This window comes from Doryrhamphus excisus, linkage group LG7 (genome assembly GCF_037039965.1).
Source record: "Doryrhamphus excisus strain RoL-2023G ecotype Guam linkage group LG7, RoL_Dexc_Guam_v1.1, whole genome shotgun sequence".
Classification (NCBI taxonomy): domain Eukaryota; kingdom Metazoa; phylum Chordata; class Actinopteri; order Syngnathiformes; family Syngnathidae; genus Doryrhamphus; species Doryrhamphus excisus.
In genome coordinates, this window is record NC_136363.1 from 19,037,858 (window position 1) to 19,053,495 (window position 15,638).

At 41.6% G+C, this 15,638-nt stretch overlaps 2 protein-coding genes and 1 long non-coding RNA gene across 5 annotated transcripts in view; 2 read left to right on the forward strand and 1 right to left on the reverse strand.

Moving 5' to 3' along the window:
• Positions 1–596: 596 nt before the first annotated feature.
• sgk3 (serum/glucocorticoid regulated kinase family member 3) lies at positions 597–8,066 on the forward strand. 3 transcript variants are annotated; one of them, XM_078792343.1, is made up of 17 exons: positions 597–781; positions 3,603–3,752; positions 3,833–3,916; positions 4,000–4,072; positions 4,149–4,224; positions 4,306–4,387; positions 4,628–4,674; positions 4,755–4,812; positions 5,617–5,679; positions 5,761–5,892; positions 6,094–6,206; positions 6,292–6,328; positions 6,728–6,814; positions 6,875–6,970; positions 7,047–7,202; positions 7,322–7,411; positions 7,488–8,066. In XM_078792343.1, the coding sequence occupies exons 2-17, from the start codon at positions 3,675–3,677 to the stop codon at positions 7,656–7,658; spliced, it is 1,443 nt and encodes a 480-aa protein (XP_078648469.1). In that variant the 5' UTR covers positions 597–781; positions 3,603–3,674; the 3' UTR covers positions 7,659–8,066. The 3 variants fall into 3 exon arrangements, with proteins under 3 accessions (XP_078648469.1, XP_078648468.1, XP_057915680.2); XM_078792342.1 differs by having other exon boundaries at positions 598–781; positions 3,593–3,752; positions 5,617–5,700; XM_058059697.2 differs by having other exon boundaries at positions 598–781; positions 5,617–5,700.
• A 149-nt stretch (positions 8,067–8,215) lies between these two features.
• mcmdc2 (minichromosome maintenance domain containing 2) overlaps positions 8,216–15,638 on the forward strand; it is a 29,449-nt gene continuing 22,026 nt past the window's right edge. Inside the window, exons 1-14 of the mRNA XM_078792344.1 lie at positions 8,216–8,331; positions 8,423–8,556; positions 8,622–8,681; positions 8,740–8,935; positions 9,670–9,792; positions 9,859–9,960; positions 10,823–10,951; positions 11,020–11,254; positions 11,483–11,688; positions 11,756–11,913; positions 11,982–12,161; positions 12,214–12,353; positions 12,637–12,746; positions 12,918–13,116. Of these exons, the coding sequence (XP_078648470.1) occupies positions 8,235–8,331; positions 8,423–8,556; positions 8,622–8,681; positions 8,740–8,935; positions 9,670–9,792; positions 9,859–9,960; positions 10,823–10,951; positions 11,020–11,254; positions 11,483–11,688; positions 11,756–11,913; positions 11,982–12,161; positions 12,214–12,353; positions 12,637–12,746; positions 12,918–13,081 (2,034 nt within the window). The 5' untranslated portion in view covers positions 8,216–8,234 and the 3' untranslated portion in view covers positions 13,082–13,116. The remainder of the gene's footprint in view (positions 8,332–8,422; positions 8,557–8,621; positions 8,682–8,739; positions 8,936–9,669; positions 9,793–9,858; positions 9,961–10,822; positions 10,952–11,019; positions 11,255–11,482; positions 11,689–11,755; positions 11,914–11,981; positions 12,162–12,213; positions 12,354–12,636; positions 12,747–12,917; positions 13,117–15,638) is intronic.
• Positions 13,137–15,435, reverse strand: LOC144899564 (uncharacterized). The gene is made up of 7 exons (XR_013627793.1): positions 15,287–15,435; positions 14,637–14,687; positions 14,424–14,459; positions 14,129–14,172; positions 13,884–13,939; positions 13,493–13,535; positions 13,137–13,217 (listed from the first exon to the last, which is right to left on the reverse strand). It is a non-coding gene; the product is annotated as an uncharacterized LOC144899564 (long non-coding RNA).

Consider the following 15,638-nt stretch of genomic DNA (forward strand, 5'->3'; position numbering starts at 1 on the left):
GTTGGAAGGATTTTGTCAGTTTTTTTAATGTCTTATGACATATAAAGACAAACCTCTATTGTCCATATTAATTGCTTTTTCACATATTTTGCCCATTTTGTGTAATTATTGTGTTAATTATGTTTCCATAAGGTGTGCAGGCAAATAAATGAAATAATGGATAAGAATGGTCCCCGTGCCACACTTTGGATAACCCTGTATATGGTTTTCTAAATGCAAGAACAGTCTATGTACGACGTAATATAGTTACACAATAATCTTTTTAATTGGCAGTTCATACTTTGTCCTCTAGATGTCCCTATTTAACACATGTTTGTCCTGCGTAGCTCCATTCACCAGTCATAAAGTTTGATAGAAAACCGGAAGTTGTGGATATAGCCACAAAACACAAAAAAAGTCGCGATTTTGCGAGATTTAACAGCAGTTGGAATATCGTTAAGATTAAAATGAAAGGTGGCTATAATGTGATTTATTAAACTGTTAATTTTGTTCGTCTGCTGGCTTGTTTCTTATATTCTGGAGCATCATATTTTGAAAGAACATACCGGAAAAAGAATGGTGTATTCAGGTTACTAGAACAAGCCTGTTGCGTTCTGGTCCCGTGACAAATTTCATCGGAACTTTCTACACCCAGGATGCTTCCTGCTTCTCTTTACTGGACGTACAGGTAGCCGAACATCCTCTTCGCTTTTTAGTTTTCGGGTTCTTTATAAGTCAAATGTTGGCTTAACTGAAGTTTGGAGTCGTCGCATTTTCCCGACTGGAAGAAGACAACTGAAAGGTAACGAGCTCCATCCGTTTACCTTCAAAGTTACCTTGTTGCTAGCATAGCACAGGTTAGCTAGGTGGGCTAATTTGAACTAAAACGCTTTTAAATGTATTATTTTGTGTGTTGTATTTAGTATTAATGTATGTAACGTTATGCCGTTGCGTAACAAAAGTTCTTAGACGCAAGCTCAACTAATTGGGTTAAACAAAAGTGTGTTGTGTCAAATAAAAATAGCATTTGCTGTGTTTGTATTGTATCGATACGTCAATTGTGCGCGTGCGTGTTGCTTATTTGAAGTTATCGACATTATTCATTCGTCTGCACATAATTGGAATATGTATTAATGTCTATCACTTTCATGTTCTGTACTCCACGCACCCAATTGAGTTTTGTAGTCATAAAAATAATTACTATGTATTACATTCTGATGCATTTTCACTTTTTTATTTTAAAAAGTAAAGGTACAGGTCCAGACTGGTTTTATTATTCATTACAGGTGGTGGAATTGCTCAGGCTTTCCTTCGAGAACATTTTCTCAAGAAACCCTGCTTTTTGCAAACGTTTGATTTTTTTTATTACTTGAGTGGTCTGGACAGGAACATCAGGTCAGGAATTAGTCCAGATGTACCATATGGGGTTGACTCAGTTCATGGAACACACGTCTGCAGCTGCACTTCCTCACTTATAATTCAATTTCCCCTTGTTGGAACAGACACTAAAACCACTAAGGTCCAACACAAAAAACTTTTGTATAGAATGTAATGAAAGTTGAATTCATTTTAGGCCAAATTTGACCCCGACAGTTTTACAACTCCTTGTTTAAAGTGCTTATGACGAGTAGAAAAAAAAATATGCTCAACATCCTCTCAAGGATATCCACAGGCACTGTTATGAGCTAAGCAGGAAGCATTCTATTTTGGATTCCCTGTAGTAGCCCCACATATTTATGCCTGTCGGCGCGTGTTAGATCATGCCGTGGTATGAACACAGGGGCATGCTGGGATGGCAGCGGCTTTATTCCCTCTCTTTTAATGAAATCCACCAAGCATTGCCTGTTGGTAGGTGTGGTGATCTGTGGCATTCCATGCCGAGGGAGTAGCTGTGTCAGCAGAAATCGTATATCATGTTATCCCCCTGTTTGTGCAGAAAGTCAGTGAGAATGAAGCACAGATGCAAGACCTGATTTGGCGTCATTGTAAGGAAGCAAATTTCATCCAAGAGGAGACTGAGGGCAGCATGTTTTGTTTACATGAATGCAAACAGGAAGTGGCTTTTTGTACATGAAATGCTAAACCGAAAATGCCATCATGGATGACATCTGATTGATTCAGGAGGCACATCCATCAGTTGGAATGACGGCTGTAAGAAAACCAGACAAAAAGGTACTAATGCTAGCATCTGGAGCTAAATAATACACAACGGCTGTGAATTGCTTCATTTTTTTTGGCATGTGAAACCTAAAAGGAAGCCCAGCGTCAGTGAGTCCCGTCTCAGTGCACGTTTAATGCATCCTAAACAGGCCCAAGCTGCTCCTCCTACGTGAACGGAATAAAACATCCTGTCAGGAAGTGTTTGGCGCGCCATCAATGGAGGATTTTCACTGTCATGTGCAGTGAAAGTAACAAGGACCGTGGCTGCAGAGACAAAAGAAAGTCCCTAAACAAACCAGGCTGACCTCACTGGCATCGCACAGTGGGTACACACACAGATCTGAACACAAAAAGCTTTGTTGACGAGACGTGACGTAACGCAACATGAAATGGTCAGTTTCTCTTGGACAGCCAGCAGGAATGCACGTGGAAAGTCTAGTGCAGGGGTCTCAAACTCAATTTACTTGGGGGCCACTGGAGCTCAGGTCTGGGTGAGACTGGGCCGCATCAGGTTTTCCAAAAAAAAAGGCATTTATTAAAAACAAAAAAATGTAAAAAACTTCGCTTTGGTTCAAAACAAAAGCTCTGATAAAACATTCCACTGTTCTCAAATATCTTAAATTTTATTTTTCTACACAAAATAAGATGAAAAATAAACAAATCAAGAATAAAGAAAATCAATCAATCAGTAATAAATAAATATAATAATAAAAGGGCAAATAATAAAAACTTAAGAAACCACATATAGATGGTGGGTAGACAAATTATTTTTTTCAGATTAAAATAAACAAAGCATTATTAGAGCCCTGTAGACATGACAAAACACGACTATAGTCACATTTATACTCTTTTTATTTACAACATATTGCGCAACTGCAGGGTCTTGAGACAAATGCTAACTCGCAAACTAGAGAGCTAGCGACCTAAACGGTAGCCTTCAAGTTATTTCCTTTCAACTTAAATAGCCAAAAACTTACCACTTCCACACGGATAGGGAGGATAACTATTAAGTTATTTAACATGAATATGAATCAAATGTAATATTTTTTTCTGGGTACATGATACCATACAGCATCCATATCAAATTTGCGCGGGCCGCACTAACATTAAACTTTCATATCAAGGCGGGGGCCTCAAACTAGTGTCCTGCGGGCCACATGTTTGAGACCCCTGGTCTAGTGGGTTTGCTTGGCCTACAGAATATTCCCTACAGAGCCATTTTGAGCCTGGAATTGGATCATTTTTGAACATTAATATATACAGAAGGTTGACATTTTGGTTTGTTTGGCCTTGGAGGAGGTCCGTGCACTGCTGAGAGCTGTTGCAAATGTACATATAATGCTTCTCGCTAGGTAAACGGCAACAACAGCAAATACCGCTGTGGTCAAGACATGTTTGCCAAATGTAAATAGTCCCACTTCCTGGATAATGGTGTCTTTTTCTTTTTGTCCAGGTGACAACAGGATGAAAGTGTCACATCCTTAAAAGAGGAACCATAAGTTTGCTGCCGCCGCGCACGCTTGGAATGCTGGAGGATGGAGGAGCAGAACAGTCTGCCGAACGTCAGCATACCCTGCCACAACGAGCAGAGGGACAAGAAAAAGCGTTACACGGTACCTGAAATCCTGACATCATATATTTGGGGGAGGGGCGGGGCATTGAAAACTTGAGCATCACATTTGACTTTTATCAGGTTTATAAAGTCATCGTCAACGTCGGGCAGCAGGAGTGGTTTGTCTTCAGACGCTATGCAGAGTTTGATAAACTTTACAACACGGTGAGTGGCGGCCATCTTGACTTATAACGCAGTTATATCTGTTGATGCACACTGATGACTAACTTGGACCTAATTCCGCACAGTTAAAGAAACAGTTTCCTTCGTTAAACTTAAAGATTCCCGCCAAGAGGATATTTGGGGATAACTTTGAACCTGGTAAGCGTTCATCTGCATGGCTAACGTGCGGCTACACGCTGTCTATTAAATACCTGCACGTTCTTTTCTTCAACAGAGTTCATCAAGCAAAGAAGAGCCGGCCTGCATGAATTCATTAAAGGAATAGTCTCCCTTCCTCAGCTTTGCAACCAGTAAGAGTTAACTGCCATTAAGACCCCCCCCACACATGATAACAAAGAAACATTAGCATATTATTATTTTTAAATCTGCAGTCCTGATGTGAGGAGTTTTCTCCTAATGGACAAAATGGAGAACCTGCAAAACTCGGATGCGTCTGAAGATGAAGACGACAAAGTAAGTCATGCAGTTGTCCATAAAAGATGCTAAATCTAGTCCAATGGAGGTCAAAATACGCTAAGCTTTAGTGTAATATCTAATAATATACAGTATCTTATATGGAAAGCATTTATTCTCTGTATTACTTTTATTACGACTACTACTGGTGGTATGTGGAAAATGTATATAGTTGCCAGCTAAACCATCATGGCAAGCAAACCTCACTGGCTTTTTTTTTTTTTTTTTTTTTTTTAACAGAACTCATCTTCCAGAAACATTAACCTGGGACCCTCCGGAAACCCGCAGTATGTTCCCTTTTTAATACTAGGTGAACTTTGCATGTGCCACCATGTGGAAAATAACACGCTTGTCATTTGTTTTTCAGCGCCAAGCCCACAGACTTTGACTTTTTAAAAGTCATAGGAAAAGGCAGTTTTGGGAAGGTATGTCAATAATATACAATAACAGAGGTCATGTGCTTATTTGCTTTGGTAGACCACGCCTCTGGTGCCTATAGGGGGACGTGTTAATTGGTGCATTTACACCATACAGGTGCTGGAAAGTACACACTTCAAGGTGCCTCATGATTCATTTGTTCCAAAACATCAGATGAAAACATCAATTTGTTCCAGACACCCAAAAATATTTAATTAAGAATAATGACCGTTTCACATGAATAAAATTAACATCACTTAGACATTTATTGAAGACCAATGTTTGTACTTGGCCCCATGTAAGGTTATTTAGCACCAAACACATGGGCTGCTTTTTTGGCCGAGCACTCAAACCGAGGTCTGTCTCCTCAATAGCATAGCGTAGCATTTCATTGTAGCTCTGCAAGAGGAAGCAGTAATGAGGAATGATGTTGTCTCCTGGCGGCACTGCGGTCTAGTGGTTAGCGCGCAGACCTCATAGGGTTCAATTCCACCCTCGGCCATCTCTGTGTGGAGTTTGCATGTTCTCCCCGTGCATGCGTGGGTTTTTTCCGGGTACTCCGGTTTCCTCCCACATTCCAAAAAACATGCTAGGTTGCTAACATGCTAATTGGCGACTCCAAATTGTCCATAGGTATGAATGTGAGTGTGAATGGTTGTTTGTCTATATGTGCCCTGTGATTGGCTGGCGACCAGTCCAGGGTGTACCTTGCCTCTCGCCCGAAGACAGCTGGGATAGGCTCCAGCACCCCTGCGACCCTCGTGAGGAAAAACGGTAGAATGAATGAATGTTGTCTCCTCCGTTGCACGCAGGTGTTCCTTGCCAAAAGGAAATTGGACGCCAAGTATTACGCAATAAAAGTGCTCCAGAAAAAGGTCATTCTCAACAGAAAAGAGGTAAGGCTGCTATGAAATGTGATTGTGCCCATTCATCTCGCACATCCTGTCTTTCCTCAGCAAAAACACATCATGGCCGAGCGTAACGTGCTGCTGAAGAACGTGAAGCATCCCTTCCTGGTTGGACTTCATTACTCCTTCCAGACCACAGACAAGTTGTATTTTGTGTTGGATTTCGTCAACGGAGGGGAAGTGAGTAGATTCCGAGCTCGCCACGCGTGAGTCACGGGTTTAAAAAAAAAAAAAAAAAACTATCCGAGGAGTTGCACGAAGCTGAATTGCTGCGGGTACACTGGCTAATTGTCAATGTTTCTATTTATAAATAAAGCTTAGTGAGCAACTTTCTTCCAGAAACTGCCACATGAATGTGACCGTCCTTTTTTTTTTTTTCAGCTTTTCTTCCACCTACAAAAAGAACGGACCTTTCTAGAACCCAGAGCCAGGTTCTACATCGCCGAAATGGCGAGTGCACTTGGATACCTGCACTCCCTCAACATTGTTTATAGGTATAAAAGAAAGATTGAAACCTACATAAGAATTAAAAACAGACTTTTTTTTGAATTAATTGTGTTGTAAACTTGTTTCTTCCAGAGACTTGAAGCCTGAAAATATCCTTCTGGACCATGAAGTGAGTGCCATTTATGCATGGGTGTACACACTGAATACAACTTGAATACATTTTGTACATTAAATGTAGTTAAGCTAAGCTAAGCTAGCCACGTCATGACAAATCAATTTAGTGCAATATCTAATTTTTTTCATTAAGCACAACACAACACTGTTATTTCCTGCTGCAGAATGCATGTGATTGGATTAGCTTGTCCTCGTAATCATTACGATGTAATCACCCTGGTCTCTGCGCAACCGAGACAGTGCGGGAACGATGAATGGGACTGACTGCCACCCAGCATTCCGGGGGCCCGACAATAGCCTCCCTCAGCTCAGTCCCTCGGCAGATAATGAAGTGCTTGTTTGGCACATGTTGGCTAAAAACCTGCATCGTGTCCTTTTTTTTTTTTTTTTCAAGGGTCACATCGTTTTGACCGACTTCGGCTTGTGCAAGGAAGGTATTTCCCAGACGGATACCACCAGTACTTTTTGTGGCACACCTGAGGTACGTTAGCGAAATTGTTTATGTTTTGAAGTGGAACTCATGGGTTGCTTTGTTATCTAGTACTTAGCTCCAGAGGTGCTCAGGAAGCAGCCGTATGATAACACCGTGGACTGGTGGTGTCTGGGTTCAGTGCTCTATGAGATGCTTTTTGGCTTGGTGAGAGTTGTCTTACATTTGTTTTTTTGCACAATTTTCAGTGACCCTGAAGAAGTTACATGTTTGTTTCCTCTAGCCGCCTTTTTACAGCAGGGACACGCACGAGATGTACGACAACATTCTACATAAGCCACTTGTGATACGAGCCGGTGCGTCCAACACTGCCTGGTCTCTCCTGCAAGGCCTGCTGGAGAAAGAAGGAGCACTCAGGCTGGGAGCCAGGGATGACTTTGTGAGTGGAATGGCAAAATGTTGCACACTGCAGCGCCCTCTGGTGGACATAACGGCCACTTCTACCGCTTGGGTAAAAACATCCATGTTCTGAGCATTAATATTAATGTTTAATTTCAGAATGAAATCAAAACACACCACTTTTTCTCCTCCATCAACTGGACTGACCTTGAACAGAAGAAAATTCCACCCCCGTTCACACCCAATGTGGTAAATATTTTTAAAACATGACACCGTAATTATTTTATTTTGGTCTCCCTCCCATGTTGTTCTTTCTCCTTCCCAGAACTCATTCTCTGATATATCAAACTTTGACACCGAGTTCACAGAGGAGATGGTCCCCCAATCTGTGTGTTGGACCCAAGAACATTCCATCGTCAACGCCAGCGTCATGGAGGCCGACGACGCCTTTGTGGGCTTCTCATACGCCCCGCCTTCTGATGACTCTTTCTTATGATAAATTCCCGACAAAGGCCTCCGAACGCCTTTAACGACTGTCCATCCATAATACGACTTAAAGGGAAGAAAATTACATCACTTATTCTATGAATCCAAAGGAGCTCAGACGAAACAGCACTTAAAACAGATTTTATTGGGAACAAAATATAATAGAAAATGTGTTTTTTACCAATTTGTATTTATATAAGTATATATATACATGAAAGATGCTATTTTACAGAATACGATATTCAGTACTGATATTACTCCTTAAATGTGCCTTAAAAAATATTAACAGGTCACTGGGCATTAAAGGACACAATTGCGTTGTCACTGTCACATGTAGATTTATGTTTTTTTAGCATTCATATCCCTGACAAAATAGACTGGATTATTTGAGAGACCACAGAATAAAGCATTTTTGTGTTTAGGTCACATTTGTTTACTTATGTAGCTTTATGATCCAGTAATGAAAATCTATTAGATGATTTTATAGTACCTTAAAACTACCGCTTCCTGTCTCGTGCGCTTGGATGCCATGGCAACGAAGTCTTCCACGAGCTGAAAAAAGCGCGGTTTTGTCAATTTAATAAAAATGGCGGACATGTTCCACTTAAAACGGTCGGTTTTGATTTATTTGGACAGGAGTGGCGGCCTTCAGAAACTTACAGAAGACTGCAAACCGTTTAATGGTATGTTATGAATATATTATGGGTGGAAAATATGAGTTAACGACGTTTTTTCAAGTATTTTGTGTATCACCTAACTTCACCTTGTTTTTAGACCCCCAACAGAACGCGGTTGTAGTTTTCCGGTTCTGTATCGACGTTAATCCGTCTGATGTCATAGAAGTGGACTCAGAGCTGGGTGACTATGTACTACATCACCCACTACAAGCAACAACCTTGTTTCAATCTGTAAGTGTCCGTTAGCATGGATGGATGACTTTATATAACATAACTAAATCTTATATGTATTTTAGGTGTGCTTCTTGGCCATAAAGACACTTTCTCTTATTGAGAGTATACATACAGAGTGTCAGGTATGAATAAACCTACAATTTTAGCCTCAACCCTTATAACTACATTGGTCCTTTTAAGGTGAATATCATTTTGAAATGGACGCACCTGCCGCCATTTTCTGACTACACACTGGACCTAGCTACTTTCCCTCGTACGTACTGCTGCATGAGACCTATTCTCATGGAAGGTTTGGCCATTGCTATCACAAGGGTCACCAAATACACCCGGGGAGCCAGGTTTGTTTGCAGTAACGACGGCTGTACATTTTCTTCAGGTAAGGATCTGAATATATGTATGTTTTTTACCCTTGGACTTGTCCAGCTACTGTATACAACCATGTAAAATGTCAGAACTTAAATTGCATTTTTGGCGGCAAATTAAAATGAGTCGTTCAAAACGTTTTTTTCCGACTCCATTAACTCGTTTACTTACTCCTGATATCGCTAGCTAAATTTTTAGAAAGGATAAAAGTTAACATGTCAGTAATTGTGACTAACTGGAGTTTCAATTACTTTTTTTTTCCCAGTTTTTAGTTTGTTTTTGGGTACCCAAAACAACAAGAGTTTCACTGAATCACATGTGCGGGTGAAGATTCGTGCTTCTTAAGACTCATGGGTGCTAGACAAAGATGCTAGTTTAACTTACCTGCGGGTACCCAAAGAAGACTCGAGTTTCACTGACTCACATGTGCTTAATGAAGACTGAGTTTCCCTGATTTAATGGTGCTTGATGGAAACTTTTTGTTGACTCACGGGTACTTGACGAAGACTCGAGTCTCACCAACTCAATGGTAGAATATGAACGGAGTAATTTATTACTTCAGTGAGATTCATAATAATTTGAGTCAGTAAAATGGATCGAATTTCACTAGTCCCTATCGGCGAGTCAATGATTTATGGGCAATTAGTCAGGCGCCCCTACAAAGACGTTTTGCTTGATGCTAACTAATCCTTCAAAAACCTCTATTTTGATTATTGAAAGATTATTGCACATTTCTTGCTTTTTTAGGTTTCCACCACATCCGGGTTCATGCACCTGGCGCCACAGAGTCCGCAACCATGAGGAACGACTTCACCTGCATGACCTGCAGCTCGCCTCTCAAAGAGGACATCCAGTTCAGAGTGTTGGGAGGTGAGACAAAACGACATATTGCATTGTGACGTCCTGTTCAACTAATATGTGCATCTTTGGAGACAGACAAGCAGCTGGTGGAATTGATCCACGTTAACGCTCTGAAAGTTCTCGGTGTGCATCAACAAAGCTCACTCCGATACCAGTCAATCACGTTGTTTCTTAGAGGTAAGTGTATCATGGGATGTCGTCCACACAAAACAGTGAAAAAGTCAAGCTCCATATGTGTTATAATTATAGGTGGTGCCACTTGCAGTATTGCTAATAATAAGCTTGGTTCTTACTCCCTCTAGTGGCGAGAATATGTAGCGTTCCAGCACTTTTATCGATGCCTTATTTAATCCCATAATATACTAATTATAGGACTTTTTGTACCTTTTCCAGGGAAATAAAAGTACAGGCATGCTCCCAGACTGCTGCCGATTTTTTTCTTATGCAGTAAATCAAATCTGTGCTGAGTTAATTTAAGAAGCTAAACATTTACACGGCTGATGTTTGTTTGTAAAGTCACATTCTCATTCATTATGTTCATTCCCAACCCCTGATTAATGTGCTTTTAATATCATGTATTTACCCACAGTCACCTTTGTGGAGTGTGCTCATTAATATTGTCCAGCTTTCTAAATGAGCGGGGTTGGTGGTGGTGGGGGGGTTCAAATAAATACATTTTTGTGCAGCCATCCGTGCACGGTGCCTCGCGGTGGGATATTAAGTGTTTCTATCCCGTGTTCTAACATTGTCCAAGCAGTACCCCTGGAGGGTTTAACACAACTCAGCACCAGGATTAACATATTCTGTTGACCCAGTCCTGCAGAGGAATTTAATACACCGGCTTCCCATTACTGAACATATATGTTAATAAGTGCAAGGAACACTCATTAGTCGGCCATGCGATTCACACAGAGGAATCTTTGTTTCTAAAGGGCCTCACAGTTGTTTCTTTTGGCAAAGGTTTGTAGGTGGCATGCTTGTTTCTTCAAGTCCAGGAACAACTCCGTTGGGCTTTGTTTCACCCCCACCTTTCTCGTAGATGAACTGTGTAACACGATGAGTATCGGTCAACTCTACCGGGTGATTGGCATACCTGCGCATGTGCACCAGTGGCCCAGTATTACCTGGAGCGTGGAGGCTAATAGCGTCCAACCTGTGGAGCTGCAGTGTAAGTAGCTAAATAATTTTCTCATTAATCATAACAAATTTGACTTAAAGCAACATATCTACTTCTAGATCCGCATGACATCAATGCCAAATTCAAGGAGCTGCTGAAGGCGGCTGGAGGTTCTCCGTGGAGGTTCTCTGCCATCGTAGCACACTGCTTGGCGGTTCACGTGGCGCCTCCGGGCCTCTTCAACACATTGAGGCTCACCTTGTTGCTCAGCTTGGTGCAAACTAGAGGGGACGCCAATAACAGGTCACACTTGGATCTCCTGGTCTCGACAGGTGACACAGTAATAGTGGAAAGGTAGGATGGTTTGAAAACACCATTTACTCACAGAGTAGGGACTTGGACTCAAGTGTAGAGAGTAACCGGCATCTATCAGGGCTGTGGTTTTTTAAATATTTGTTGTTTTGTTTTCAAACATTTAAATAATGAGGAGTGCTGTGGTTATTTATTCAGGTGGATAGCATTCGGTAGCATAGCAACCGAATGCTCTAATGTTAACCGTGTACAGTATTCATTATGTGACAGGCTAATGAGGTACAGCTTGAGCTTGTCGTGCCGTGGGGTAAGGCATGAAGGCTCAGGGGAGATGTTTGCATCCCTGTCTCACGATGAGCATGGAGTGGGCACTGCTAAAATCCATGCCGGTTCTGCCCTGCTGGCCAGCGGTGGTATTTGCATGCTTGGAGATCTGAGCGGTTTCAAGAAGGACAAGCTGGATTCAATAGAGTCAGGTAGTGATTATTTCAGTCAAAAAAAAAAAAAAAGACTGACCAGTCAGTAATGATCTGGATTTGTTAGTTCTGGAGAGCCGCGCAGTGTCTGTGTTCATCCCAGGGAAGAAGTATGGCGAGGATGTGGACCAGCAGCTTTCATTCCCAGTCCTGTGCAGCTTCTGGGCTCTTGTGGACTCCACACATAGCTCTCGGAGGGCATATGATGCTGTACTGGGAGCACCAGTGAGTATTTTAATGGTATTATGCATGTACAAAGCCATAAATGAAATTTATATCTTCTTCATGGGCAGGAAATGGGTCCAGTATCACCTCAGCTGGGAGCTAGCTTTGGCCTCATTGTTAAGTGTAAGGAACATACAAGGGAACATGCCGTACTCTCACAGGCTGTCCACATCCTCCAACAGGCCATGCAGCCTGGAATACGCCTCTACCCATCCCTTGTTGACTTGTCTACCCAGGACTACAAAGAGGTTAGGAAACATTCCATTTTAAAGTTATCTGATCTAAAGTCTTGCCCTCCAGTTGGTAGCTTATGCACAAAGCCTGCAAGTGGATCTGAGTCCTGCAGCACAGAAGATGATCCGCGGCTACTACAAGGCCAGCTGTAGAGTCCGACCACAAATTCACGGGAGCAAAATGTCTGCGGCTTCCATCAAATTGCTGTAAGTAATGTCAAGTGTTTTTGTTTCTGCTATCAGGCTGTACAGAATCGAGCAATACCACAGCTACCCACTAGGTGGCGTGCAGTCATTCTCCGTGAGCCAGAGGTCATTTTTCATCCAGTTGTGACATGTTTATCATTCTCTTGACTTCTTAGCACATTCACATCATTAAGTGTAGAATCAACATGATTAGACTTCATCAGGATTAAAATTATCAAAATTAGCATGGCCCTTTTTATATATATATATATATAAACTCTCCTTTTCATCTGTGTTGTAATAGGATCTCTTTAGCAGAGGCCCACTGCAAATTAAGTCTCAGAAATGAAGTGCGGGAGGAGGACGCCGTGATTGCGGTGCTCCTTTGCGAGAACTCTGTCACTCTCAAGCACGGTACTCTTTTAATCACAAGTTCAAATACAGTACTTTCATGCTCAACCTTATTTTCCCCCCTAATTACGGGTCTTTAAGGTTACTTTCAATTAATTCCATACTTGTAGTCTACGAGCATCTTTTACAGGTTATAGTGCATTATTAAAAAAAAGAAGACATCTCTCCCTGTAGAGGCGTCTGCTCTCGTTATTCCACCCGACGCGGTCTCTCCTGGTGATTTGGGAGAGAGTGGTTTGCTCAGGAGAGACAAAGCCCTGGATGAGTTCCACCAGAACATCCTACGCTTCATCTACACCTACGCACCAGGAGCGGATGCATACATCACAGAGGAGTAGGAGGATAGGAGTCCCCATCTGTACAGTTCTAACAAGTAAGTTCTAACAGCCACAATGCAAATTAAAGGGGTACATTTTATTAATATTTGTCATATACAAAGCAGTTCAAGGAGCAGCTTTAACAGGTCCAGCAGTACTGTAACAGACAAAACACAGGGGTCAGTTTCATGATAGACTAAATAATACCAACTATAGTTATTCCAAATTACAGCCATCCTTTGAAGAAACAGAATAATTCCATCAGTTTGCAAGAAAAAAGTATTTTCCTAAATATTGGCACTTCAACTGGAGTTCAGAGAGTCACTGTGTCAGCAGCCCATTCTGGTCTGATGGGTAAACGGCGAAAATGTGAACTCATCATTACTACTTGAAGATGCAAGTTTGAATAGCTTGACACGCCTCTTTCCTCACCTTGTGTTTCTTTCTTCTGTCCATCAATCCGACCGCCACTTACCTGTCAAAAACAAACTGTCACTTTCACAATGTAATGCACATCAACGCTTCTTACTGTGTCACCGGTAATTCAGTAATCACAGTCTCACCACTCTATTGTCTGATGGGTAAACGGCAAAAAGACTGAACTCATCATTACTACACATTAGTATCAATACTCTTATTTCCTTAGATAGTGGCCAAGGGCATTGACTTAAATGCAACTTAATATATAGTCGCATTCTGTTCTCTTAATTTAGGTATTTAATGTCACCTCGTGATTTTTCACCCCTATTTGAGGTGTGGAATTAATTATGGACAGCAGAGGCCACCATTGGGGGGAAATACATCAATTTGACTCTTTACTTACTGAAGACATGAAGCAAAACGTTCATATTCCATCCATTACTTCTGCCAGCCAGGCATCTATGGTCACATTAAAAAAAAAAAGACCCTTTCATTGCAGATTATGTATTAAACCACGTTTATTGACCATTTTTCAGGAAGTGATTCAGTAGTCACAGTATCACCATTCCATTGTCTGATGGGTAAACGGCGAAAAGGGTGAATTCATCATTAGCACTTGAGAAAATTTTTATTGTATTATTTACTTACCATCTACAGGATGAAGCAGACACACGTTTTGCCTCGTCGCTTATCTGTAGTTGCATAAAAAAGAAAGCTCTCGTCACTTTCATGTTATGATAGAGAAGCTCAACATGGCTCTAATCTTGCAGCGAGTAATTCAGTCATCACAGTGTCACCACTCTTTGTCTGATGGGTAAACGGCGAAAAGGGTGAATTCATCATTAGTACTACAACTGCAAGGGTTGACCACTACTATTTTAATCTTCAGGATCCCTTAACAGGGTCTCTTAAGTCTCAAAATGGTCTGTTGCAGGATACTCACCTTGTAAACGGTAAATCAGGAAATGTTGTCCATGTCCTGTTGACGATAAACGAAAGACAGGACAGTTATGAGACAATCTGAGCATTGCATCAAAATCTTTGAAGGACTTCATGTGCAGCTTTTGGCTCAGTTAGAAACAAGCTGTCTGATGGGTAAACGGCAAAAATGATAACATCACAATTCGGTCAATTTACCAAGTGATCATCATCTTACCTTATCAGGTGTACTGTCCAGCATTGGTGCATGTACTCGTCACCGGTGCTTCTATAATAAAATACAGCACATTAGTACATTAATGACCTAATACACATTTAATAGCGCATATAATACACCGCAGTGTCACTTCTAATGGCTGGAGTGAGACCTTATCGATTGGCACCGTGTATGAATAAAATGTACTGACGGAATAGCCAATACTTATGACTGATCACCCAAAAGGTCAAAGGGCACTGTGTGACACAGCTTGGGAGCACAACATCTCAGGTCTGAGGTTGGGTTCAACAGCAGGTCACGACCTATGTCACGACCTTGTGTCCTGTTTGGGGACCAATGAGAGCCTCTGTGGTGAAATAATGGTAAAAGTACATATCCTGAAGTCACGTGATCGGTTATGTGAATAAGTGATTAGAGGATTTCACCTGTCAACGGGTATAATAAGACACGCAAATTTACTTCGTCACGAGTGGTTCGCGTTGACAATTTGTTGACTTATCAAATAACTTCGCTTTTAAAACTATGCTTCATTAGCTTTTCTCCCCCACGTGCCCCCCCCACCATGTGTGCCGCTAGCTTACATGCTACAAGCAGCGCTAAACCACCGTATAGTGTACAGCTGTGCTCACAAGCTAATTAGCGTCGCTCACCGTAACAAACGCGGCTTTTCCCGTCGTCCATTCGACAAAGAACCATCCTTATGCTGCGAGTTGACGGGGAGCAGCTCGGCTCACCGTCCACCTCCTCTCGATGCAGAGCCCAAAAGAAAGGATGTCTTTTCCGGTTCGTATTTAACTGCGCCTTCGGGCTGCGCAGTGTAGTTTCACAGCTCGAATGCTAAATGCTAATGTTAGCATCGGTTCCAACTCACCCTGACTTGGTGTTGTGAATATACGCTAACTATTGTATGTACTGTAAATACTTTATTTTTGTATGTTTATTTATGCGATGCTAACAAAGAAACTGGTCTGCAATGTGAATACTAAAAAGACTAGAAATGTG

Coding starts and splice junctions, on each gene's coding strand:
- sgk3 (XM_078792342.1), top strand. CDS start 3,675: ATGGAGGAGCAGAACAGTCTGCCGAACGTCAGCATACCCTGCCACAAC. Junction 4,675..4,754: donor GGACCCTCCGGAAACCCGCA/GTATGTTCCCTT, acceptor TTTGTTTTTCAG/CGCCAAGCCCACAGACTTTG. Junction 6,815..6,874: donor CTTTTTGTGGCACACCTGAG/GTACGTTAGCGA, acceptor TTTGTTATCTAG/TACTTAGCTCCAGAGGTGCT.